Source organism: Stegodyphus dumicola, chromosome 10 (genome assembly GCF_044657685.1).
Source record: "Stegodyphus dumicola isolate Sdum_Otavi_A_Nest chromosome 10, ASM4465768v1".
Lineage (NCBI taxonomy): Eukaryota > Metazoa > Arthropoda > Arachnida > Araneae > Eresidae > Stegodyphus > Stegodyphus dumicola.
The window spans coordinates 33,974,698-34,001,053 of record NC_140777.1 but is presented as its reverse complement, the minus strand read 5'-3'; the positions used below and the strand labels follow the sequence as shown (position 1 = coordinate 34,001,053).

At 30.8% G+C, this 26,356-nt stretch overlaps 1 protein-coding gene across 1 annotated transcript in view; it reads left to right on the top strand.

Moving 5' to 3' along the window:
- LOC146994940 (zinc finger protein 341-like) overlaps window positions 1–23,654 on the top strand; it is a 47,794-nt gene extending 24,140 nt beyond the window's left edge. Inside the window, exons 6-9 of the mRNA XM_085824868.1 lie at window positions 3,715–3,837; window positions 7,965–8,093; window positions 17,648–17,847; window positions 19,551–23,654. Of these exons, the coding sequence (XP_085680994.1) occupies window positions 3,715–3,837; window positions 7,965–8,093; window positions 17,648–17,847; window positions 19,551–20,610 (1,512 nt within the window). The 3' untranslated portion in view covers window positions 20,611–23,654. The remainder of the gene's footprint in view (window positions 1–3,714; window positions 3,838–7,964; window positions 8,094–17,647; window positions 17,848–19,550) is intronic.
- The last annotated feature ends 2,702 nt before the right edge of the window (window positions 23,655–26,356 follow it).

Here is a 26,356-nt window from a genome sequence, read left to right as displayed (position 1 = left end):
AATTGTATTTTTTCCCCAATTACTTATATGCATTAAAAAAATCATTTTAATGTAAAATGGAAGGAAGTTTATATTCTTATTTCATTTTGTCAAGGAGTTCTCTTTCAAATCTGTTGTAATTTTGTTTCATTGATTCTTCAAATTTAAGTCAGCACTTCGCAAGCAGGATTTTCAACACATTTGAATGTGTAGCGAGCAAATCTAATCATTACCACTATTAATTCACTTGATGATTTATTAACATTATTAATTTGAATTATCATAAGAAGGTTGACACACCTGCTTCACCTAAAAACATTACCTCATTTGGGGTTTCGTTATTTTCAATCTCCAGTTTATCTTCAATATCTGAATCATTTGCACCGACTTCTAAATATATGTATGTTGGTGGTATTTCATTGGGAAAGCATCGTATTTAAGTAATTATTGTCATTCTTTGAAAGTTTGCTATCATTACAAGACTAATCTGATAACTTACCAGCAGTTATTTTACTTTTATCATTTTGGGAATCATAAAGCCATTTTTGGAATGGGTGAAATTGCAAAATGAAACAAAAAAAAAAAAAAAAAAAAGTTATTTTTTTATTTTTTTCCTTGCAATTGACATGATTAGTTCCTTGTGTTCAGAAGTTTGCTCTTTTTTTTAACTGTGATCATACTCTTCTGCCCCAAATGTGTTAAATTAATAATTAAACTGATACTTAGAAACCTAGCTAAAAATAGAAAGCTATTTGAATACTTTTGGCATGTAAATAAAATTGGTCCTCCTTTTCTTTTGGGAAAAGAGAGAATTTTTTTAAATTATCTAAATTTATTGCATTTAAAAATATTTTATGATTATTTTGTATTGTAGTATTCCAAATTACGAATATGTTTTTATGTAAGTTTACTTTTAAACAGTATCTATCCTAAAATTCCCTATTATTTAATTCTGTGCTAGTAATTGTTAAATTGACTATTAATATCAAATTATTAAGACTTTATATTAATTAAAGACTCTTATTAATTAAAAACTTTTAATAAAGTCTGTTCCATAAAAAGAAATGTCTGATATAATTTTATTTTGATTGCTGTGATATTTGTATTAGTGATTCTGTACTTCAGCTGAAATATGATAAAATTCGAGAAGATACACCTGATATGCCAAGTGAATTTTAGCTTTCTACTAGTAATGAAACTCCAAAAATTGAGATATGAAATTATGTAATAGAGTTTTAAACTTGATTTTTGCTCTGTCTGGTTTATACAAAAATATCTGGGAAATTTATTCAATGGAATGAATATTTACTTTTATTACTTTATTTGCATGAACTTAATAATATAACCAACTATTAAAATAAGCAAGATTTCAAAATATAATAAAGGTGATTTCTAATTTGTGATTAGATTGTTTAAATTTCTTAATTGACAGATTTATGAATACATTGTATTCAAATATTTTAGAGTAAATTAATTTCTGTTGATTGCATGTTACAAATATAAAGAATATTTGAAATTTGGTAAAGAATTTTATTAGGTAGCATAAATTTTAAAAAAATGAGTTGAAATAATTTTGTGTAGAAATAGTAAAATTAAATACTTTTCGAAACAAATATATTAATATCTTTTTTAATAATATGAATAATATTTGTGTAAATTATTACACATTTAGCAAAGGATTCAGAAAATAAATAGCATTGTCATGTCTAGATTTCCATCGAGACAGCCAACTGTCCGTAGCTTTAAAGTCATTGTGGCCCAGCTTTTTAGCAAGTTCTGCTTTGCACTTTAACATTGGGCCGCTTACTCGCACAAACTGTTTAGTAATAACAGCAAACCATTAATTAAGGGCCTCATCAACATCTGAATCCTTGCCTTCATGCTTCCATTTTTTGGAAGTTCCTCCTCGTCCTTCACATTGTGCCCATTCTTCTTTTCAGCTTATTCTTTTGTTTTATCAAGCACGAAATTGTAGTCTTTGCCAATCCGGTTATTTCCACCAACCGATGCTGACTAGTGTTTCATGGTTGTTGCTTGTTCTTATCCAGGAAACCAATTTTTTCAGCTAACGTCAAATCCCTTTGTGCCATTTTGGCAGGGGAGACAAGACATGTGCACAGTTTCACTGACTAAATTGGTCTGAAGAAACCTTGGTGTTTCGGTTTCAAAATGAGGTCAAGAGAGAGATAAAGTGCTCATCATTCATCCCAAAAAGGTGATGAAATGATAGCTTTCTCGTGTAAACTTTAATCATCATTGACAGGCGGGAATTCCTTTCAGGACACTCTATTGTTCATTTCCTCGAAACTCGGAGGTGCAGGTCAAAGAAAATGGTGTGCATGTTCACCTCCCACTAGTTTTGCTTTTGTCATGTACTTTAAGGAATTCCTGACCTTTGATAAAGCATTTTCGTGGGGAGCCGCAACTACAGATCCTCCCATACGTCGCAGACCACCTGTACATCCACTGTACGCGGCCGACTTGTGGCTTCTGTTTCTTATTCACTCTCACGTTTTTTGGTCTGATTAAAGAGAATTTTGGTCCAAATAAGCAAATAATATGAGACTATTGTACATAGGATTTGTTTCGATTCTTTAGGATTTCGTCCGAAAAAGCTGCTGGTTTGATCATGCGGTGGTCCAATTAACTGGATTCAACTGTATTTATTTTAATGTATAGATAATTTTTATATATACAGTGTGTCCTTAAAGTCATGATGCACTTTTGATCGGTCACAGGAAAGCAACAAACAAGATAGAAATGCGAAATCCTCACCAAACAAAAGAAAATCTCTAAGTTTCATACCTATTCACAGTGCGGTTCGATGTGGGCTCCATGCATGCCGTCACAGTCCACTCTGCAAAGAAAAATGGTCGTATCGCTTTATCATGCATCAGGCCTCACCACACGTTCACTTTAGGGCTGTTGCATTCGTACTCTATGTGGGCATGAGGATTTTCAGCAGCCCATATTCGGATGTTGTGGCGATGAACATGTCCACTAACAGGAAATGTCGCCTCATCACTAAACACAATCTTCAGCAGAAATCGGTTATCACTGTCGACCTCATGAAGCATATCTGTAGCAAACGCAAATTGTTTGGGTCTATCCCTCGGTTTGATAGCATGCAACAGCTGAAATTTGTAAGGGCTTCTTAGGTAACTCTTCATTATAGCCTCTATTGACTCATCACTAACCGATGGCCTGCCAAAATGGAGTTTATCCAACAAACTGCTGGTATCCTTTAACTGTGTATCCCACTGATTAATGTTATTTATATTTCTATGGCAGTTCGTTGTACACACTACGATATTCACGTTGCATTTTGGTCACGGATTCGAATTTGGCAAGCCACAGAAAACACTGAACTTACCTCTGTACGGTCCACATCTCGACTGGCATGGGTGGGCTGATCTGCTCCTTCGCGGTTTGTGGTGCTGTGTCATCACCTGTTTGCGCACATGCTTGCACATAAAACTACAGAAACTTGGAGAGTTTTCCTTTTGTTTGGTGAAGATTTCACATTTCTATCTTGTTTTGTTGCTTTCCTGTGACTGGTCAAAAGGAGCACCATGACTTTATGGATGCACTATATTTGCAGGAATTTTGTTAGAGATTTTCTATTGCTATATATTTATGTACATTAGTAAAAAATTAATATTTAACTTTATTTTCTGTTTTTCATTAAAGTTCAGATTATGTACTGTTCCTTTAGTTTTCATAAATTTTTTTAAGGTGTGGCCTGATGGACTTTCAAGAACATTACCCCAGTTACCTCCAAAAAGCAATTCTTCTTGCAGTGAAGATGGTGAAATGACCAATGAAAATTCCTGTCCAGATGCTCCAGATCTAAAAAATGTATTTAGATTTTTCTTTTTTTTTAAATTTATTAGTAATCATTATCCATTACTTATAATATAGTAATATATTTTTATATGTAACAACACAATGCATATGTACACTGCACTAAAAAAAAAGGGAACAGTTCTATATCTTCTGTTCTACTGGACCGATTGACGAAATTCAAATTGCATTTTACATGTCTCAAAAGCACGACTTAGGATATGTATTATTTTTATATATAGCATTGTTTAAATACAGTACAAAGTCCTAAATCCAGACGCCCATTATCCTGAATGATCTAAAATCCAGTCCTCAAAACCACCACCAAAGTTTTTCTCGTAGGCTTTGCACATGCGCATAATAAAAATCTGGATTCTTAATTTCACTTCAACACTAAAAAAAAAAAAAAAAAAATCTGAAATGTTTCAGATTTTAAATTACGTCCAAAGGGGCGTTTTTTAACGTTTTGTGTGTTACCTTTCTTTATTAAATATCATGTTCCTCGCACTTAAACCACAAGATCCAGTGCAACAGCAATATCGCAAAATAGTTTTAAAACGAGCATATCTTTAGAATTTCCGATACAGAGACTCACGCGCTGGAGATAAAAATGTTTTTTCTGCACAACGTTGCCATTGCTTGCTTTGAAATCCTTGAGTTTGTTAATCAAAAATTCGTCAAACTTTTAAAAAATAGGAAATCGATCATAAAACAAATTTCAAATTTCAAATTTGGTCTTCCACATGCTCATATTCGTTGGAGGATTACGTTATTCAAAATTCGATGACTCTATGTACCATTATTTTATGACAATGTGAGAAATATACATACATTTATGCAGATTTTCATTATTTAATTTCTTCAAATATAATGCAGGACTCTAACATTTTATGGCAACAGTTTGAAAAGTGAACTGACATTTATCCGTCCGACGCAAAATGCCAAAACGAAACTAATAGTCCTTCGGGATTCAAATCCCTTTGGACTAATAAAATACCTTGTTATTGAAGAAACAATCATTTTAGCATAAATTTGTATGATCAGCAATTTGGCTCCATTGCTGCATATCTGCTTGGCATACATCTCAAACCGAAACATTCCACTTAGATACATTGTTGATTTGATGCCAAGCTGGCGAATCATTATTTATTATACTTTCCTTTCATCACCGCATGTTTATCAAAACATGACAACTTGAGTAATGACTCATGTAGCAATCCCTAAACATTTTTTTTTTATGTCAGTAATGGAATAATAAAGAAATATGGTAACCTTTTATGTTGCCATTACGCTTGGCTGAGGAGAAGAAATTTACCAAATGTTTCTTTCCATATGCTAAAAATAGATTTTGTTATTGATACTCATAGACTCAAAGATTACATTTAGGGCTATTTGAATAAATAGAAACTGATTTGTTATTCACATAAACCCAGAACCAGCACGAGGGCTCTTATGGCCACACCAAGTCGCAGAATTTAGGGCCCACAGAAACTGCATCAGGCAGTAAGATATTTAGCACTGGCCTCAATAAGGCTTAAGTATATGTGGGAATTTATTTATTCAGAACTCTGATAAGCCTTAAGCATGTGCAAGAAATAGACATAAGTATAATAAATAACTAATACAATTCAGGCTTAATTGTCTCAGTGCGCGATAGAAGCAAGATAAAATTTAATGGAACAACTTGTCATTAGTTTAATATCACTATACATATTTGGCTATGCCAAGCCCATGATGCATAGCCAAATATGTATAGTGAAAGATAGCTAAATTTGATGCTGATAGCCACTAATTTTAAAGTTTGCGGATTTTGTAAAGAAATGTAGAGAAGCGGTAATAAATGAAAATGATATAAAAGAAGTTTTTCATTGTGATGACAGTGCTTCTCAATCATCAATTAGTTAATGAATGGTGAAATTTGTAGTATGGTTCTAGATCCAGAAAATAGCACTACCGATAGTGAAGAAAGTGACAGAGAAGTTACTGAAAACGAGAAAATTTCGATTGACAATAGTCGGAATTCTCGAAACAGCAGTTGCAGGACTTCAACAATATAACTAGACAAGAGATTATGTCTGTCTACAGAATTAAAGAGAAAGTATTTGCACAAAAAACGAAGCAACTTAAACAATTTAAATTGAAAGAAATGTTTAATAAGGTAAACAAATAACTGTTAAGCTCTCTCTCTCCTTTTTTTTTTTTTTTTTTTTTCAATTTTTGAAACTCTTTAGATCATAAATACTTCACTATTTCATAAATCACGATTTAGTTTTAATTTTATAATTTCTACATGCCATCTTACTAGATTTAAACATGATCTAATATCCGGAAAAATCCAATTCGGAATCCAAGTCCTGACGAGTCTGGATTTTGGACTTTGTACTGTATAGGTATTTTGACACAAAATTGGACTTTTTCTGAAATGACATGCCAATTTTTTTCCATATTTCAATTCTATGACTTAAATTATGCCAAACTGCAAAGTTTTGTAAAAACTGGATGAAAAGTTTTTAAAAAATTAACTCTCAAAATTTTAGCTCCTTGATGTTAATTCAGTTTGGTGTGTATATATTAATATCACTTTTTTATGAAGCTTATCTGATTCCTTCTTACACAGTTTCAAATTTAGGTTCATTCCAAATAAAATTGAGCTATTTTTTATGATTTATTTTTAAATAATTTTTATAAAGTTTTCGAAAAAAATTTTGAATTATAACCTATAAAGTTTTTTACAATCATCTTAAAGTAGATGTGTTTCTAAGCATACCTGCAAAAAATTAGAGCTTTTTATTTAAACTTTCCGAAAATATGTGTGAATTTATATATTGACGAATTTTGAAGTTGGCATATTTGTTGAAAGAGATAATAATGAAAATTTTGCTTAGACACTTTGTTAAAATTATTTGAAAATAGGAACAACGTGACTTTTTTTCTGCTCATCCGTAATGTAAAAAGATAGGAACGATGTGTATTATTATTTTATTTTATTTATTTATTTATTTGCGCTCCTGTAGAATGGAAGGGAAAGGAAAACAGGATGCTATATATTAAGAACTTCACGAAGTGAATTATTCTTGGCTCAAACTAAAAAAAAGTGCAAGTTAAATTTTTGAATTTCTCCTTAAATTTCGAATGAAATTTTACGAAATTTAATATTTAAGAATAATTTGAGTCGTAGAATTAAAATATGGAAAAAAAAATTGGTATGTTATTTCAGAAAAGTCCTATTTTGTGTCAGAATACGTATATTAGAACAAAGCTGTATGTGAATCTAATACATATCTTAAGTCGCACTTTCGAGACATGGAAAACGCAATTTGAATTTCGTCAAGCGGCCTGGTAGAATGGGAGATATAGAATTGGCCCCCTTTTTTTCTGCAGTGTATACATTATGTATTTTGTATATGTAATGCGTGTACAACATTTGTATGTGTAACAGCAATATAGTTTAATTTAAAATTTATAAAATATTGTATAGCCAAAACACACTAATTTTAACATGACTTGAATTAAGTTTTGCTGAAGTTAAAAGAAACAAAATCTAGTAATGTATTCTCTTCTGACATATAAACACACTCTGCATGCACAGTTAGATTTCTTCATTTATAAATCTTTAGTTTTTCCTTTAAATAATCATATTAAAGTGTAGATTTTTTAGTAATGTTATTATTGCCCTGTGTATGATTTTTTTTTAAATGGCCGATATACTTTGATGTTTCATTAATTTGGTAATTAATACATTTTGCATGTTTTTTGTAATTTTGTGCATGTAGAAACCTGAAGATGCATGTTTTATTTGTCAAATTAAAAAATTCTGCAAGAATAGTCATTTATAAAAATGGTCAAACATTTCTTTAAGGTTATATGTTTTTCTGTAAATAATATTAACTCAAACTAATTAATATGTCTCTTCTTTTTATATAACTACTATAGATGCTTGGTATCTCTTAGATTTTATAATGGATTGAAATAATGTCTAATATCGAAGGCTGATGCAAATCAAAATGAATTTTGATAAAATGGGATTGTTTTAAATTATAGCAAAATATTAACAAAATCCATTTTAATTATATAACAAATAACCTTATCTGTATGTATATTAAACATTATTGGATTTGTATATTATTTTTCTCTTTTATTAGGCTAATGAACTGGAGAAAATTGGCTCTGGAGAAGTAGACAAAAGTTCATATGCCTGTCCATATTGTAAATATATTGGTAAAAGCTACTATAAATTGAAAAGCCATATGAAGCAGCATGATACTGAAAAAGTTAGTTTTTTTATATTTTTTTCAAGATCATATTTGAATTATTTTGTATTTGTTGACTGTCTGACATAATCTTTTGATCTTATATTTTGAATATACACTTCATCTTTTGTCTTTAAAATAATTTTCATATTACTTCCCTTTTATCAGAAATCCATCTTCCCCAGTTTGTTAATTTTCTTATGTTTTAATCTGATTTCAAGTATTAAGAAAACATTTAATATGTTAACTGTTGATTGGGTGAAAAGTTAAAAACTTCAGACATCTCAGGGACTTGGTTGATTTGGATTTTATGGATTCTCATGCAGTGATTTTTAGTGAAATGACTAGATAAATTCTGGTATATAAATGAACAAAGCAGAATAAAATTAATGTGTGACGAAAATATAATTGCAAAAACTTTCCTCTTTAAAAAAAAGGCAATATAATGTGTGATATAATACAGGAATTAAATGCTGAATTTCCGCTCATTTGGGAAGACTGTGGCATGAAAAGTGGCAATGGCATAACGAGGGGGGCAAGGGGGTGTATGATGCCCAGAGCGGCGCTCGCCAAACAAGATTTTCCAGAAAATTTCAGATTTTATTTTGATCGATTTCTGGAAAATATATTTTAAATTAATAATTATAATATAATTAATTATTTATTTTTTGGTTTGTCTGATAAAATGTTTGCAGTACATCTTGCATATTTTGCAAAGGTTATAATTTTCCTTTATAATCTCTTCTATTTCTTTTTGTTAAAATGGTTGTCAATTATATGTTATTTCATGCCGAACTCACAATATCCCCTAATTTTTTTTAGCAGTGAATGTGACTGCAAGATATTACTCCACAGTAGAAAAGAAATTGAACCTAAAACTCCATTACAGATCTATAGAGAAAATGTTTTTCCAAACCTAAGAGTCGCACTGCAAATACTCCATTATCAAATGTGTACATTCAAAAAGCAAATTTAAATAAATTTTGACTATTTACAATCAACGGTGGGACAAGATCCCTTAAGTCATGTAGCATTTTTAAATGTGGAAAGAGAAAAATTTGAAATGATCGACTTTGATGAAGTAATTGCAAAATTTCCTTTATCTAAGGCAAGAAAAATGTATACATAGTTATTAATTGTATTAATGTATTATAATATTATATTATTATTAATAAATATATCTACTTATCTATAATATATATTAAACTTTTAAGCGTTTAAAAATTGTACTTTTTTAAAAACAATTATATAAATATGTAAAATAAATACCTTTTTAACTGATTCTAGATCATCGTATGTCTAATTATTCCACCTACACAGATACATTTCCGAATTCAATGCTAGTTTAGTTTGGTAGTGACTATTCTTAATATATTTTAGTGTTTTATGGCAGAATTAGCATTTTATTATTTGCATTATTATCTTATTGCTAATGTATTCTATACATCATATTATTGTTAAGTATTTTGGGGGGGGCTCCTGCCCCAGGCACCAGTTATGCTCACTACGCCACTGAAAAGTGGTCAGAAAGATCTGAAGCAATTTACAAGAAGAAGTGGAAGTTTTTTTTTTTTTTTTTTTTTTTTTTTTATGGATCTCTCTCTCTCTCTCTTTTTTTAATAACAAGTTTATATTTTAAATAGCAATCTATAAATAGAAATTATCTGTCTTAAAAAGAAAGCAAATAAAGAGTTACTGTAATCTTTTTTCTTGAACAAAACATATTACTCAGCTCTTACTTGTCACAATTTTATGAACCCATAACTGTCATCACATATAAGTGACTGAGTTGTTGTTCATTGTTTTCTTATGCAGTTACCCTTCAGAAACAATTAATGCAGTTTAAAAGTTACTGCATTGGGTTATTGTATCTATTATTAAATAATGAAAAATCTAGATGTATATGTGTTCCTCACATTGTGGAAAAGTCTGTCACGTAGAGCCACCAATTTTGGAACACACAATTCTCCACCCAAACATGCACCTCAAAGCTTGAATTTTGATTTAATTTATATTTTGTGCAAATTTAATTAATTTTTGATTAACAAACTCAGCAGCTTAAAAGCAGTATGCTGCCAAGCAGCAAAGCATAAAATATTTATGTTTCAAATTTAATCAGATAACTCAGCAATTTAACAGAAATGTGTTACCACTTCCTGAAATAAAATATTTCTATCTTCCAAGTACAAATGCTTTGCCATTTAATAAAACCTAAGCTGTTTAATTTTTCTTTCTAATGAACCTTTCTGTTATTGATGAAAAAACTAAGCAATTTAAAAGAAAGAAGTGCAGTTTTTTTTTCTTCTATTATTATTAATTTATTTCTTGTCTCATCAAATTACATTCACTAAACTCATTAGATTCCTTAACAATTCAATTGTTTATATCTATATTTTTATAGAAACAAAAATATCTTTTTTTATAACAATTATTTTTGGTAGCTGCCCATGCTATCGGCTAGTGCATCATGCTAAGTAACTATTTCAATTCAGCATAATTCTAAGCTCCATGGTTTTCTTTTGAGATACCAAAGGAGTAATTTTTATTATGGATAAAGTACTGCTATAAATTTCATTTGAAGTTTCTTCCAGAGTTGATATTTTTTTCAAACCTTACCTACTTTTTTGAAGGTTAAATATATGTTTTCTGTATTCATTTCTTTCATTTGTAAGGTTTATGTTAATTAACCCACTATTTTATTTGTACTGTCAGTTCTGCTTTTGTCAGCTCCCACTAGGGATGCAGCTTAGCTGTGTAAAAGAACAGAAATACATAGGTAAGAACAGAATTCTTGAATCTTTAGCAGCGACACAGACCTTTGTAATATTTTCTTATCCAGGTCTGAGAATTACTCTAAAACAACATTAGCCATTTGCTAATTGAGTTTGCTTTTGCAGTTAGAAAAGTCTGAGTCAAAGCACGTTAGAATTTTGCTTTGTGGATTTCTAGCATTAAATTACTTTGAATGTTAATTTATATCTTCTGTAGATTAAATCCTTCAAGTAGCAGCAATTGTTTTGTAATCACAAGCTTTAATAAAAAGGTTGTTTAAAGCCTCTTCTGATTGGGAATTGTTTTAACATACAGGATGATATGTTGCCTAACCATCTCATTATAAACCTAAGTTTAATTTAATTAATGAGTTGTTCCCTGTACTTTTGTTTCACAATAATAAATAAAGTAAATTTTTATAATGTTCTTAGATATTTGATTGATTATATTGATTATATTTTGCTGTAAAAACATAAATGTAAATGTATTCATACTTAATAAGTAATTCATTACCCTTGGTCAAAGAAAATTGTTCTCTTTGATGATGAAGGAAAACAAGTGAGAAAAATTAAAAATTGAATTGCAGTGGGAATAACATTATTGCCATTATAAACCAATTGAATTAGAAACCCTTACAAAAAAATAAAGCCATATTTGAAAGAAATGAAAAACTGCTTAATGCTGGAAAAAATGAGTCAAAATCTTCAGATATCAATTTCACTGAAATTTAAAACAGAAACATGCTTTTACTATATATAAGTAAAAAACTCTGGAAATTCTGTGTACATGCAATTTCACTTTACCCATTAGTACTTGTACTGATGCCTGGTTCTCTTTCTTCCCTATAACTGGATTTTTTCATACTGGGTTTGTCCTGCTCTTAGTTGAGGTGATAAAGAGTGTGGGATCTTTTAGATATCTAACAGTTATGTAGAATACAGGCTCATACAAGACTTTGTTAATGTATTTCAGTTCTTCACTTGATTGTTTCGATATTTAATTTGCTGAAATAAAGGTTACATTTCTTAAATTCAGTAGTTTGCTGGTTCTTTTCAGATATGCTATTGGTATCAAAGATAGAATGATGCTTAGAATGGAAAATATGTTACTTTATCACTTCTGAACAACATTTATGACTTTTTATTTTCGGTCCAAAAGCAAAAAAAAAAAAAAAAAAAAATCTTATTTTGTATCTTTGAATCATGCGTATTTCGCAATCTGACCATGTAGTGCTCAATAATGTCTTTATGGATACGGATGTTCATTCTTAATCTTGAAGGGCTATAATAGAGAATCAACATAGTATTTTTAACAGAATTATAAAACCAGAAGATTGGACATGATGTGAATAATAGATTTTCAATCCTAAAAGTTCTAAACATGCCACTCTGGTAGCACATTGCAAATAAACGACAGGAGATTCAAAACATGTTGGTTCATGGGATATGGTGGACCATAAAATAATCAGATTAAAGAGATTCATTGCTACTTATAGTAAGCATAAAATTTCTTTAAATTCTGTCCTTCTGAGCGGACACAATTTTCCCATGGAAATGTGTTAGCCCAATTTAACAAACTGTCAAAGAGTCCTGAATTCTCATTTTTGAAATCTTAAAAAACTACGAAAAGGAGATAATCAGCTAGATGCAATTTGACATGAAGTAAACTCAGACACTATTAATAAGGAGATATAACAGCTGAAAAACAGAAAAACGGGCCTTAAAAATATTTTCCCTCATTTCACCAACTGTGAAATTTATTTAAAAAACAACCTCGGAAATTTGTCTCTATTTGTAACCTAACCCTAAATTTATCTTGCATTCCCTAGTCTTTCATCTGAAATTAACAAAGGCGATAAGAATAAAAGCATTCTTTCAAATCAGCAGTTTTTGTGATTACACTAAGAGATGAGACCGTAAGTGCACTTCCATTTCCCGTATTTTTAAATGAGCATTCTCTTTGTGTGATCTCATCACACCAAGGGAAGAAGGTGTGACTCCCGAATGACAAATCAGTTGTCAATCACCTCCTTTCATTTTCGTTGGATTTTAGGATTTTGGAAAACACGAAACAACGGGTGTCTTTTAGGGGCTAACATGCCACATTTAATCCCTACAATTGTGTAAAATTTTGACCCCAGATGGCAATTTTGAAATCGATGAGTCTTTCTGTTGGGAAAGGGTAAAGTGCTGAAGTTAAAATTTTAGATAAATAGAGATGAATGAAACTCTCGCAGAGTAAAGAAAAAGAATAAAAAGAAACAAATATACTTGTATTCAGTCCTAGTGCAGGGTCATTAAACTCCCCTTCCCTTCATGAATATTATACTGAATCCTAAACAGCTTGTAAGTTAATCATAAATAAATTATTACATCATAAACTATTATAATGTAAAGAAATGCTGTCATCTCACACAGTAGAGGAGAAGACTGGTGCTCCCAACTATTGGCAAGGTACCCTCAGTAGGTGATATATACCGGTATTAAAAAATATATACCAGTATTAAAGGTACCCTCAGTAGGTGATATATACCGGTATTAAAAATGTATACATAATCTTCTTTTAATTAGCAGTTTTTATTGAAATGCAGTAAATGTAAAAGGTTCTGCATGTGTACGTCATATATTTACAGATTTTGAATTTTTCTTTCCCTCCAATAGAATTTATCAATCTTCAAATATGATACCTTGAAACGAGGTATATTAATTTCATAACTGCAAAATGTTGAGCATTCATAGTGTGGTGCTGCCATTTAGAATCGATAGGAAACACTAGAAACTTACGATTATAGCTTTTGGTGTAGAGAAATTAGCATTTTTTTTTAGGTTAAAAAATTGACAAACAACCAGTTTATATTATATACTGGTGCCCTTCAAAGGGTTAATTGCATAGTCAGCTGCTAACTTTGTTTTACATTCGCCTCCACGTGTAGACATGTTAAGTTTTTACACGTTCATACCACACACACTAAGGAAGAAAAAACAGAGCACATTAACTTGTCTGTACTGCAGGTATAACTGACACAGCTCTCTAGCATCTGTAGTAAAGACTAGTTTTTCTTAAATTCTAAGAAAATTGATAACAAATAAACAAATGATTCTTCCCTTACCCTTACCCATTCATAAAGGATTCTAAATGAATCCAAAGAAACTGGCCAGGGAGCTTTGTCCATTAAGTACTCATAAGAGGTGGACAGTAGGACAATAGCCACTAATGTGTAGTGAAAATGCAATAGTCTAGGAAAGCAGGCACGTGCCTGTTTACGCAAAAAAAGAAATACAGATGATTTTGACACACGAAATATGAAATACACAGTGTATTTTTCCGTTAAATGAGGGAAAAGAAATTATTTTTGTCAAATTTTTAGTTCAGATTAGATTTATTGATAAGCATTTAGTTTGAATTAATGAGATATTTTTAACATTAATTCCAATACAAGTTTCTGAGGGCCTTTGGATTAATTCAAATTAACACTAACATTACAGCAGTTGTCGTATACCTATAACTGCGATCAGTTGTCATTTTGACTGTTTGTTCTGAATAGAGTAAAGAGGTTGCTTTTGGTTATTATTATGTAAAGTTAATGCTTATAATTATATATTTTGCTTGTTTAATGAGTAAATAAATTAAAGTGAGTAAATACATGCACTCAAAAGATAATTTAATGTAATAAAGAGCTAAAAGAGAAGGAAAAAAAAAAAAAAACACTCTAGATACTTTTAAACTTCTTTTCAATAGCCTCATAAAAATTTTCACTATGAAATAAATATATTGAAAATTACACATATTAGTACTTACATTACTCAGTTTTGCAGTGCATACAAATTAATATTTTTTAAATTTTACCTGTAAAGTTCCACAGCATATTTTTACACTGTTCACACATATTCAAAGTTTTATTCCCTCTGCATGCATTTATTTGGCATTGTTTATGCTTATGGGAAGGGTTGGCACAAGTACCATTTCTCTTTTCGTTAGATACAGAAAGTTTGGGAATTTTGCATGAAATGTACATCTTGCAAAGCTCTTCAGCCTTATGAAAAATAAAATTATAATGGCTGATATTCCTATATTCAGTTGTTTCCTTGTAAATTATCCATGCATTCATTGGCATTGTTTATAACATTTCAAGCAGCTTTCTATAAAAGCATTCCAGATATCCGAAACAAGGGAAAATGGATCAGTTTGAAGTCTTTGGGATCTAGTTGATTTCATGTCGAAGCGCAAATATTTCATATTTTCCATAAATCTGTCTTTAGCCATTGTCTCAGTGAAAAATGGCAGGCTCCAAGGTATTCACCATAAACTCAAAATAGAAAGACCTCTTGCAGGTAAAGCACCACGAACATACAACAGTGAAATGAAAGCATCTAATTCATTGAGTGGCAAACTGAATTTTGGGATTTCATACGTGCCTCTTCTTCAATGCACTACTTGAGTTACCATCAATTATTTTTCTCTTTGCGTACGAAGTTGGCCCAGCTTCTTCTCGTAAGACATTCTGTTGAGGACATATCCCTGTAACACTTGTCGAAATATTTAATATTTTCCAAACTGAACCCTCATTAACTGTTTCTTTAGCATTTTGAATTTCCTTGTTTTTGTTACATGTTCCTCGTTCTCGAGCTTGACTACTGCCATCTATTTCACTTCCTGAAAACTATACTAGTAGAAGGCAATGTAATATTTTCTTGATCTAAATTTTTACTTTCCTTTTCTGTTTTGTGAACAGATTCTCCAGACGACTCAGTTTCATTTGTTTCAGTAGCAACAATCCAGTCCTCATTGGATAAATTGAATGTAGTTTTGGTATGAAATTCTTCATCAGGTTTGGTTTCTGAAGCAGAATTATCATGAGAAAGACTTTCAAAAACTTTCAGCACCTCTTTCTTCATTAGATATTTTCTACCAGCGTTTCTACGCTACATGATAAACTGGTCAGAACAACAAAACTATCTAAATGAAGTGAAGTACATTTGCATCTATTAAAAAATAACTTTTCTAACACAAGGGCAATGCGCAGACACGTAGCTCGCAAAAATTCCAACCAGGTGTTTTTATTCTGCACCTCCTCTCCTCCCCACTCTTTTCTGTAAAATATGCAGTATTCCTTACCAAAGTACACTTGTTTATCTATCAGCAATCTAAAAATAGCTAAAAAGTCAGAAAAATTATGAGAAATATGCAATTTTCTGGATACAATCAAAATGACTGATAGCGGTAATTCTAGGTATAAATAGGCAAAAATAATTATTTAAATTGGACAAAACAGTTATCATGTAATGTTCGTAAGTTTTTAGAAAAAGTCAAAAAATATCAGTTATGAATGAAGAATTTTAAAAAGTTATGTCCAATTAAAATGGAGATACAGTCAAAATGACCGTTGCCATAGTTCTAATGTTAACTAGCATCCACCGTAATGGGTAATATGGCTTTATAGATGAGTAATTTAATTTCAACTGAAAGAACGCTGCTGCAGCCCATTAGGCGATGTAATGTAGCTTTATGCACTGGGAACTTGGATAAAATGTGTTTAATGTGGGGTGACCATATGCAGTCAGAATGTAAAGTAATACTTAATTACTGAACTTTCTTGGACCTGGGTATAAAAGTCTCGTACATTGAGATGCGGTCATTTCAAGTGTTTCTCTTCCTAGTGAACGTAATTGCATCCGATTCGACACTGATTTTTATTTTCCATGCTTGCACCCAGATCTCTAATGCATGTAGGTGGTTTTGTACTGCTTTTTAAACTGAGCTAACAGAAGCCTTTTATGCAACAATTGCTGTGTAGGCGGTTTTGTAATGCTTTTTTCAGTGAGCTAACAGAAGCATTTTATGCAACAATTTTTGTGTTAACTGCATACATGACTAATGTTGTGTTCTGCATGTGTAGGATGTCATTGGTATAAATATGAAATAGCAGTGGGCCAAGCAAGGACCTTTGTAATATGCTGACCGTAACCGAGTGACTTGCAGAGTATGTATTGTTAACAAGAATGGCAAAGTTTTATCAGTAAGTTAGGAGTGGATAATGTATCCTGAGAAGGTCAGGTTTTTGAGTTTGTATGTGAAGCACACCAGCTGAACATGATCAAATGCCTTTGCTACATTCAAGAAAGACCTCTCTAGTGTTTATTTTCCTGAAGACCACAAGAAATCAAAACCATGACCCAGTGCAACAGCCAATATACAGTTGAATGTTTTTTCTAAACACCAAATTGTGCTTGTAGAATAAAGTTGTTTTTATCCACATGACTAAATAGCCTTTGTAGAATAACATGCTCAACCACTCTGCTTTAAATTCATCCACTACTTCATTTTATAGCTACTGCAACACATTTGCATATAAGAATGTTGCTAACAGAAATTCATAAGACTTGTTATGATCCAATGCTCAGATATGTTCAAGCACATTTTGGAGCATCCCCTCCCCATTATTCACCTACTTCCACATCTACGGATCCTATAATGTCATAACTTGTTATCCTTTGCTGTCTCATTTTATGTTCACTATGAACTGAAGGTCTTGTCTAATTTGATATTAGTTAAGTACACCATTAAACAATAGCACTACAAAGTTATTGAGCCTTTATGACTGTGGACAAGGTTTCTGATAACGCAGTTACTGCTGTGAAATATTTTTTAATGAAAAGAATTATATTATTTGTTCTTCTGTAAGTTACATAAAAAGTAAAAGTATGTGTATTAAAAATTTGTTCCTTGTGTGCAAATATTTTTACATCCAAATACACGATACTTGTAGATTAATTTTTTGCAATTCTTTCTGGGTTTTTAATTAGGTGTACAAGTGCATTCTTAGTAGTTGTGGGCAGATGTTTAGTGATCTCGATCCTTTCCTGGAGCATACAAAGTCACATGAAAATGAGATGACATACAGGTGTCATGAATGTAACAGAAATTTTCCTTCTTTGTATGATCTTGGTTCTCATCAGTTCACTCACAGTCTGTATCCGAACCTACGGTCACGAACAACTCGTAGGTATGTGATCAATGATTTTTTTTTTTTCTTTGGCTGTGCATTTTTATAATGTGAGCATAATATTTCTTTCACTTTTTATTATGTAGTTATTCTTAGTATTTGCTCTATTTCTTTAACCCTGTATTTCAATGATTCAAAGTGCAAAACATATCACATGGTGTTTTGTTAATGTTGAGCTGAAATGAAGCCTTAACAAGAGAAGCAAGACATAAAGTTCATCAATTTCTTCCAAATTCTGAATATTGAGAGCCTTAAAATGAATATGTACATGATAGGGGAACGTGAAACTCTTGAAAATGAGCCTTCCACCCAAAAAATTCTAGGCTTAAATTCTCAATAATATTATCAGTATTTAAATTACTTCCTTTATGATATTTCGTGATAGCATTTTACTTTGAAGTAATGATAAGAATAAACATGCTGCATTTTTTAAGTATTAATTCTTTAATTTATTTATTTTATTTTGAAATATGATAAATGAAATGATTGTATGCTGAATAAATGATGGCCTCATGCAAATGCTTAAAAATTTTGAGGAAAAATCATACATAGTTAACATTCATAAAAATATGTCTCCTATATTGTCCAAAATATAAGATGAATCTACATTTTCATCTAGTGTATGTTTAAATTCAATAAACAAGTTTTAGTACTAAAAAAAGTAGCAAAATCATCTCATAAATTACATATAGAGCACCACCAGCATCCAAGCTGTAAATTTACTGAACTCTGGTAGTTCGACCTCGGTTAGAATCCTGATGAATGGCTTGTTACATGAGCATTTTTGTGGTTTTTTTCCCTTGTGTAATGTGCATATGAGTCAGTTTTCCTTAAAAAGTCCTCTATGAATGCATTTCTCATTTTAATAAGCCAGGTGCTTTGCCACAGCACAGTAAACCAAACTCATAAGTTATACAAAAACCTTCATGCTATATTCTATAAGGCCAAAAAAAATTTAGGTGCAGGTGAAAATTGGTTGGGTATTGAACAAGATGTAGAATCCAACATAAAGGAAGAAAATAATAACAGAACAGATAAGTTTTCTTGAGAGCTATTTTTAAAACCATCTGCTAGATGAAATGTCGTTAAGGACTAACTTTATAAAAAGTTAAATAAGCAATAACATCAGTAAGAAACAGTACATTAGCATGATGTCAGTGCTTTTACTGCTAGGCCATTGAGGTCTCTGGCAAGCCCAGCATGAATGTTATTTAAAATTCTAACCTTGAATTTCAAGTTTACAGTGTAGAGATTCATGCTGTTTCAGGTATATATTCATTTTAGGGTTTTCTATAATTATACAATTTTTATTAATTTTGTTCAGATTGTAAACCAAAATGAGAAAAAGCAATTCTGAAACTTTCTTTAAAAAGGTAAAATAGGTAAACAATATTTTATTAAATAGATTAGTATAAGCCTATTTAAAGAAACGAAATGCATAATAAGAGTTTTTAATTAATAGGAAGGCTTTATATTTCCTAATTACTAGAGGGAGAAGTACATAAAGCTGTGTGACTCTTTATGATAGTACATCATATATTTTTTATTATTATTATTTACAGTAATGCTGCTAGTTTTCAGAATTATGGATTGGATGTATTGTTAACTTCCTAGTAATAATATGTTGATTTTTTCCTTTATTTTGATGTTATTAAAGTTGTGAGGCATTATAATGGTGTAATTGCATATTTTTCCTTTTCTAGATTTTTCAGATGCAATCTTTGTCTGAATAAGTACTCAACTCCAGCTGCTTTGGACCATCATCTTGCCACTTCATCGCATACCTATTCGTGTTCCTGGTGTGATAAGGTATTTCCATGCGAACGTTATTTGCGTCGACATCTGCAAATCCACTCAGAGTCTGAATCTTTCACGTGCAGTATTTGCTCAAAAGGTTTTAAAACTGAAAGCTACTTAAAAGTTCACATGCTGGTTCATAGCGAAGACAAACCATACGAGTGCAACACATGCAAGGCAGCATTCAATCGAAAAGATAAGCTTAAACGTCATCTGCTCATTCACGAACCAGTGAAACGATACAAATGCCCTTTCCGGACACACTGTGGCTGTCCAAAGGAATTCAACCGACCTGATAAGTTAAAATCGCATATATTAACTCACAGTTGCATAAAACCTTTCACGTGCAAAACATGTGGTAAAAACTTTACACGGAAAGCTCACCTCCGAGATCATGTAAAACAAAACCATGATGAATCAGATCTTAAATTAATTTGTGAAGAACTATCACCAGATAAAAACAACTGCTCTGTCTCATTATCAGATTCTGATGATGCTAAAGCACATAAAAATAACAAGTCTGTATTCACTAAAAAAAGGAAAGATTTTGTACACAATTTTCGGTTTCGGCGACAGAGAAAAAGAAGCTTAAATTGTCAGGTTATGAAAAATGGAAATTGTGTCAAAAAAAGAGGAAGACCAAAGAAACACCTTGAATTGGAAAATTTGTCTGAGAGTTTCAAAGAGCAAGAAATTGATAGTACATCTGAAATAGCAGATGATATACCCACTGCTCATATTGAAATCATTCCAACACATGGGACATTGGTTTCTAGCTCAGACTTGACACATATAGCCTTACCTTCTGATATAACTTATGGTGATTTACATTTTGACACTAATGAAGATGAACCTGTAGTTGCTAATGCACCATCAATATCTGTTGACTCTATTCATACAACAAATTCAAACTCTTTATTAAGCAATGATCTCCAAACAGAAACCGATCTTAATGATTATAGTTGACACAATGTACTCTTATTTATTAAATTGGGTTTTACATTAGAAAGTGAGAAATTTTATTGTAAAAATTGTATATTTCTTATATTTATTTAAATTTAGAGCTTATTATGTGTAATTAGTACATTTTTTATATTTTGGTTAGGCAGTGTTATGTAACAGAGTTGTTCATAATTAGTTGAATGTATTGAATTTATCCAGTGAGAGTAAAAGTGAACATTGCTAGTAGTTTCTCCCACAGTGATACATTCCACATAATTGGAAGTTTATTTACATTTTGCAGTTTCCAGAATTGTTCATAAGAATTACTTGATTATAGTAAAGCATTTTTCTCTTCATATCTGTCAAATAAAAAGAAATTTACCTTTTGGATTTCTTAAATGTCAGGACTTTTATGAGATTCTCTAAGGAACTGGTGAGAACTGGAAAAAATATCTCCAACAGTATATCAACAAAACATCATCAAGGTAAACCACTGTAAGTATGAATGTGAAAAGTCATGAAAAAACTCCATTCAACCAGCCAGTTCATTTCCCAGGAACAGAACATGGGAGTAAATAATGTTTCATTAATGTAGCTATAGAACTTAGGAGCAAACAAATCAGACAAAATTGAATAGTAAATTTTAATTGTAGAATTCAGCTACATACTTTTTGAGAGTGACATACTTCCATTCAAGAAATCAATTATTATGTACTATTTTACAAAATTTCATTGAGAAATGTAGAAAAAACTTGTTGTAAAGCCAACTATTTGAACAAAAACTGAGAAAAACAAAGTTGTTTTGGAAAATTGGAAAAAAAAAGTTTGTTTAAAAAATGTTGATCATAAACATTCTAAGAATATTTAGTAATGTATCTAATAAATGTGAATCAGTAATTATTATTGAAAGGTTACTGAAAATTGGCAGAATTGTGTTTAGTAAGAATATAATGCTTTTTGAGTTATTATTCTTTGTAGTTATAAGGCTTAATGGAAACTTTAAACAGTGCAAATATTATATGACAAAAATAATTACTATAAACAAAATTTGAAAGCTTTCAGATTTTACATTACGTCCAAAGGGATGTGTGTTGCCTTTATTTATTAAATATCATGTTCTTTGCACTAAACCATAAAATTGAATTCAACAGCAATATCGTAAAATAATTTTGAAGTGAGCATATATGTTTAGAATTTCTGATACACAGTCTCGCACACTGGAAATAAAAATGTTTCCCCTCCTGGTACAGTGTTGCCACTGCTCACTTTGAAATCGATAATAAAACAAATTCCAAATTAGGGCTTCCAGATGCTTATATTCGGTGGAGGATAACGTTATTCAGAATTCGATGGCTCTAGGTACTGTTGTTTCAGTACAATGCAAGAAACATTCGTGCATTTATGCAGATTCTTCATTATTTAATTTCTTTAAATATAACACAGGGTGATAATATTTGGTGGTAGCAATTTGAAAAGTGAATCAACGCAAAATGACCAAATGAAATTAATAGCCCTTCTGGGCTAAGTTTGTGTGTATACGTATTGACAATATTTGAATTCTCAGCCAGATTCGTTTGGGACAGAAAATACTGAGGCTGCCTGCCTTGATATGCTTCACCTTAATTAAACTTGGTCAACTTTTGTATAGAAATGTTTGCATTTAGTTTATTCATAAAAGAACCCTCTTGCAGATAAGTCTATTCAGCTACCTGAAATAGTAACAGTTTTCAAGATAACACATTCCACAGCCACTTGGCAACTTAACGGACTTTGGTAAGGTCTCTTGGGAAATATAGAATATCAACAAACTCTAGCCCTTAGACTTAATGAATAAAGTTAGTGCCAATGCTTATTTTATTCTCACTGGTTAATTCCAAGTACTGTTTGTATACAGTTTTGTTTCATGTTTTCAAGTTATAGTTTAACCCTCCAAGTGAAAATATTTATTCTAGTCTCTCAATAAATTTATATAGCATTTATCTTAATTTATAAAATATGTTACTCAGTTCTAATAATTCTAAAGAATAGTCCATTAGAATATTTTATAATTAATAGTTCTCTAGCACTGATTTGTAAATCATTAAGGAGTTTCTTATACTCATTTGTAAATTATTCATCAATAATTAAGGGGAAATACCATCTGCCTCTGGGAAGAAAAATTCTGAAGTCAGTTGAGAAAATTGGTGGATTGTAATGATGAAAATTTATTGGAGCTTCCATCTGCTATTAAATTTTTAGTAATTGAAAATGTTTTTCAGAGAAAATTAAATTGTTTTTTATTTGGAATTAAAAGTTGAACTATTTCATATATAACCTTTTTATTCTTTAATATATATACCAAATGTGGTGGGAGCAGTTTTGATCACATTCAGTTTGTATACATTTTTGTTATTATGAGAATACCTATTTTAAAATTAAGATGCAAATTTGTATTATGTATGAAGAAAACTATGAAAATACCATTTGGTCTTCATGGATTCAGCCATTGCTTAAATAACTAGCTTAAATGAGATGAAATTGGAACTCAAATGAATTAGCATTGAAAGGCATAAAAAATACTAATGTATTGTCAATCTAATAACATTTAGATTACCATATTTACTTGTGTTTTTCATGTAATTTTCTCCTTCCTCAAGCTTTCTGAAAGCGAGCTTCACTAAATTTTAAAATAGATTTGTCCATGGAGCGGATTTTTTCATTTCACATTAATTTGCTTTTGGATTTTGGGTCCATGGGTTATAATTGATGAAGCAGTTATACCAAAGAGCTTCAAGAAAACAAGGATATCTAATACTTTTGATGGTTCTAAAAATCATTACAATAGGGTAAGACAGACTGAAATTTGATGAAAATGATACCTACAATGTGATGGCATAGAAAGCAAATGGCACAGACAATAGCACAATGATTTATGGCTTAGGAAGTAGCAATGGATAGCAATAAGAGCAGGTGAGTTTCAAGATAAAAAGAAGTAGCAATAAAGATATCTTATTAGATACTATGATGTTAATATTGTGTATTCTTATTGGAATGTAGGTTTCTTTTAAATAAATAATATTGTAATAGTTTCTAATAGTTTATCCATACGTACTTTTCATTCGTTATGTTCTTACTGTAACCTCATCCTTCAGAAATTTACCCGTTTGCATAATTTTCTCCTGTTGTATGATAAAATTAGTAAAAAAAAATGGGGGGGGGAGTGTTATATGAGTAAATATGGTATTCTTCATTAAAAGCTGTCTAAGAAATAAACTTTGCAGTCTTAAAAATTAGCTTTAAAAGTTTAGGCTTTTGTATTTCTGAATGACCTCTTGTAATAACGAGTAAGAAATAAACTTGGTTTGATGAATATTTTAGCTGGTACTCTTCTGCATAGAGGCAGGCAGATAACAATAATATAAACAAAGTAAAATAAGTTGTTGAGACATTTGAAGGTATATTACATGGAGTGTAAAATTCATATATTTATATTCATTATGTACTACATATGATTCATTATACAAAATTTTATATGTCTACACATTGTAGAAATAGCATAAACATGAAAGACTACCATTCAGCTATATATCAGTAACATAGCTTATCAACATTTGTAGAAATAATTCTCAGTTTTAAACCTTATAGTAGATTCGTATTTGCAATCAGAATTAAATTATATGATGAACTGTTTGAAAATTTGCATTGCTGTTTCCTTTGCGACATAAACTTTATAAAAATATTTATTAAGTTATATGTGTTAAGGTGAATGTTAGAATGCAGTTGTATGTAATTATAGTGCCTTTTACATTCACTTTATTCTCACTGGTACTGTTTGTATACAGTTTGGTTTTATGCTTTCAGGTTATAGTTTAACCTTCCAAGTGAAAATATTTATTCTAGTCTCTCATTAAATTTATATAGCATTTATCTTAATTTCTAAAATATATTACTGTTCTAATAATTCTAAAGAATAGTCCATTAGAATATTTTATAATCAATAGTTTTCTAGCACTGGTTTGTAAATCACTAAGAGGTCGAGAAAATTGGTGGATTTTAATGATGAAAACTTGTTAGAGCTTCCATTTGCTATTAAATTGCTTTTTTTATTTTAAAATTATTCAATTAAGTGAATGTGAAAGGCATTATAATTACACACAACTGGCTGAATTGAAAAGGTAATAAGTTAAAAAATGGTCATACCTTTATGGAGATTGTTTTTAGGAAAACTGGTTTGTATTTATATTACACATTAGGAAAATCTGTTCCTGGCAAGAGATTTTCCTAATGTGTAATATTAATTAATATAGATTTTCTCTTGCCAGGAATGCCCTAATATTAATTAATATTACACATTAAGAATTATAGGAAAATCTATAAGTCGCTGAACAGTGGTAGTTCGGTCTGAGGTTCAAATTCCGCGAACGGGCTGGCTGCATGGGCATTTTCGTGGTTTTCCCCATGTGTAATGTGTATACGAGCCAGTTTCCCTTAAAAAGTCTTCCACGAAGACATCCCTCCCCTTAGGCAGATAGCCCTAGTGTGCTTTGCCATAATTAAATACACCAGTTACACACATCTCTTGCCAGGAACAAAATTACAAAAGTTACAATCATTATTTAACTTGTTCATGAGAGTTACATTTGTGTTAGCTGAGTGCAGATGATCCAGTAGAAAAGTCTGATAAGCCAGTACATTTGGGACTTCAGCAACAGGCAGTTACTATGCTAAAATGGTGTAATGCTGCAAAACCCTTTTTTGTGTGTTTATTATTATTAAATGTTCTGAGTAGTGAAAAATGCATATGGTAATTCTGCAATCATATTTAATTAGTAAAACAGTATATAAATTTACACATAGTTCAGCTTTATTTGATTAGTTTTGCTTTGAACTTTTCCTAAATAAAGTCACTGTCCATTTGTTTTTGAATTTTTTAGTGAATTTCACAATTGTATTTAATGCTTCAATGGTATAAGGCATAGTGATCTTGGTTAATATTAATCTTCATTTCTTTTGTTATCTGTGGCTTCAACACTTACTGGATTACAACATAATCACCAAAGTTTTTTTTCAGTAAGTCAGTTCAGTAGTTGGTAATATTTTCACCCTCTTTGTTAGAATTTTTGTTAATGGCTTTTGGGCATAAATTTTGCTTTTGTAACCTTGTTATTTACATGTTTTCAAGTATATAGTGTAAAGTTTCCAGGTCTCATTTCCCAACTGTGAAAATTGTATCTTTTACATTGAATTGAAACCTAGGAGTTCTTGATGCTGCAGTCAGTTTAATAAATTCTACATAGTTTCTGAACAGAAAAAAGTTTTGAATAATTCCTTGATATATAGGTTGGATTAACGTTATACAGCTTCTAGTGAATTCCTAATCCTTCCATTTTATTTTATTATCAACACTTTTATCAAAGTTTGAAAACATTATAATTAAATAAAAGCAAATGGTATATGAATGCAAAATTGTAAACAAAATTGTGATTGGCAAAATATGAAGTAACTGTCATTTTATCAAATGAAGTGCTTGTAGCATCAATGACAGAAGTATCAATGAAGGGGGTGTTGAATTAGTGGACTTTTATTATAGCATTTGGTAATAAAAAGGAGAAAAAGATATATTCTGTACTATTGACCTATTATCTCATATAGGTAACTATGGAACTAAGCTAAGAGACATTTTTTTTTTTTTTTTTTTTTGGGGGGGGATTCTCTTTGTACATGTCTGCCATCTGTGTAATCAGAAATGTAATTACTGTTGAAACAAGTTTACTGAAAAGTTCAGTTGCTT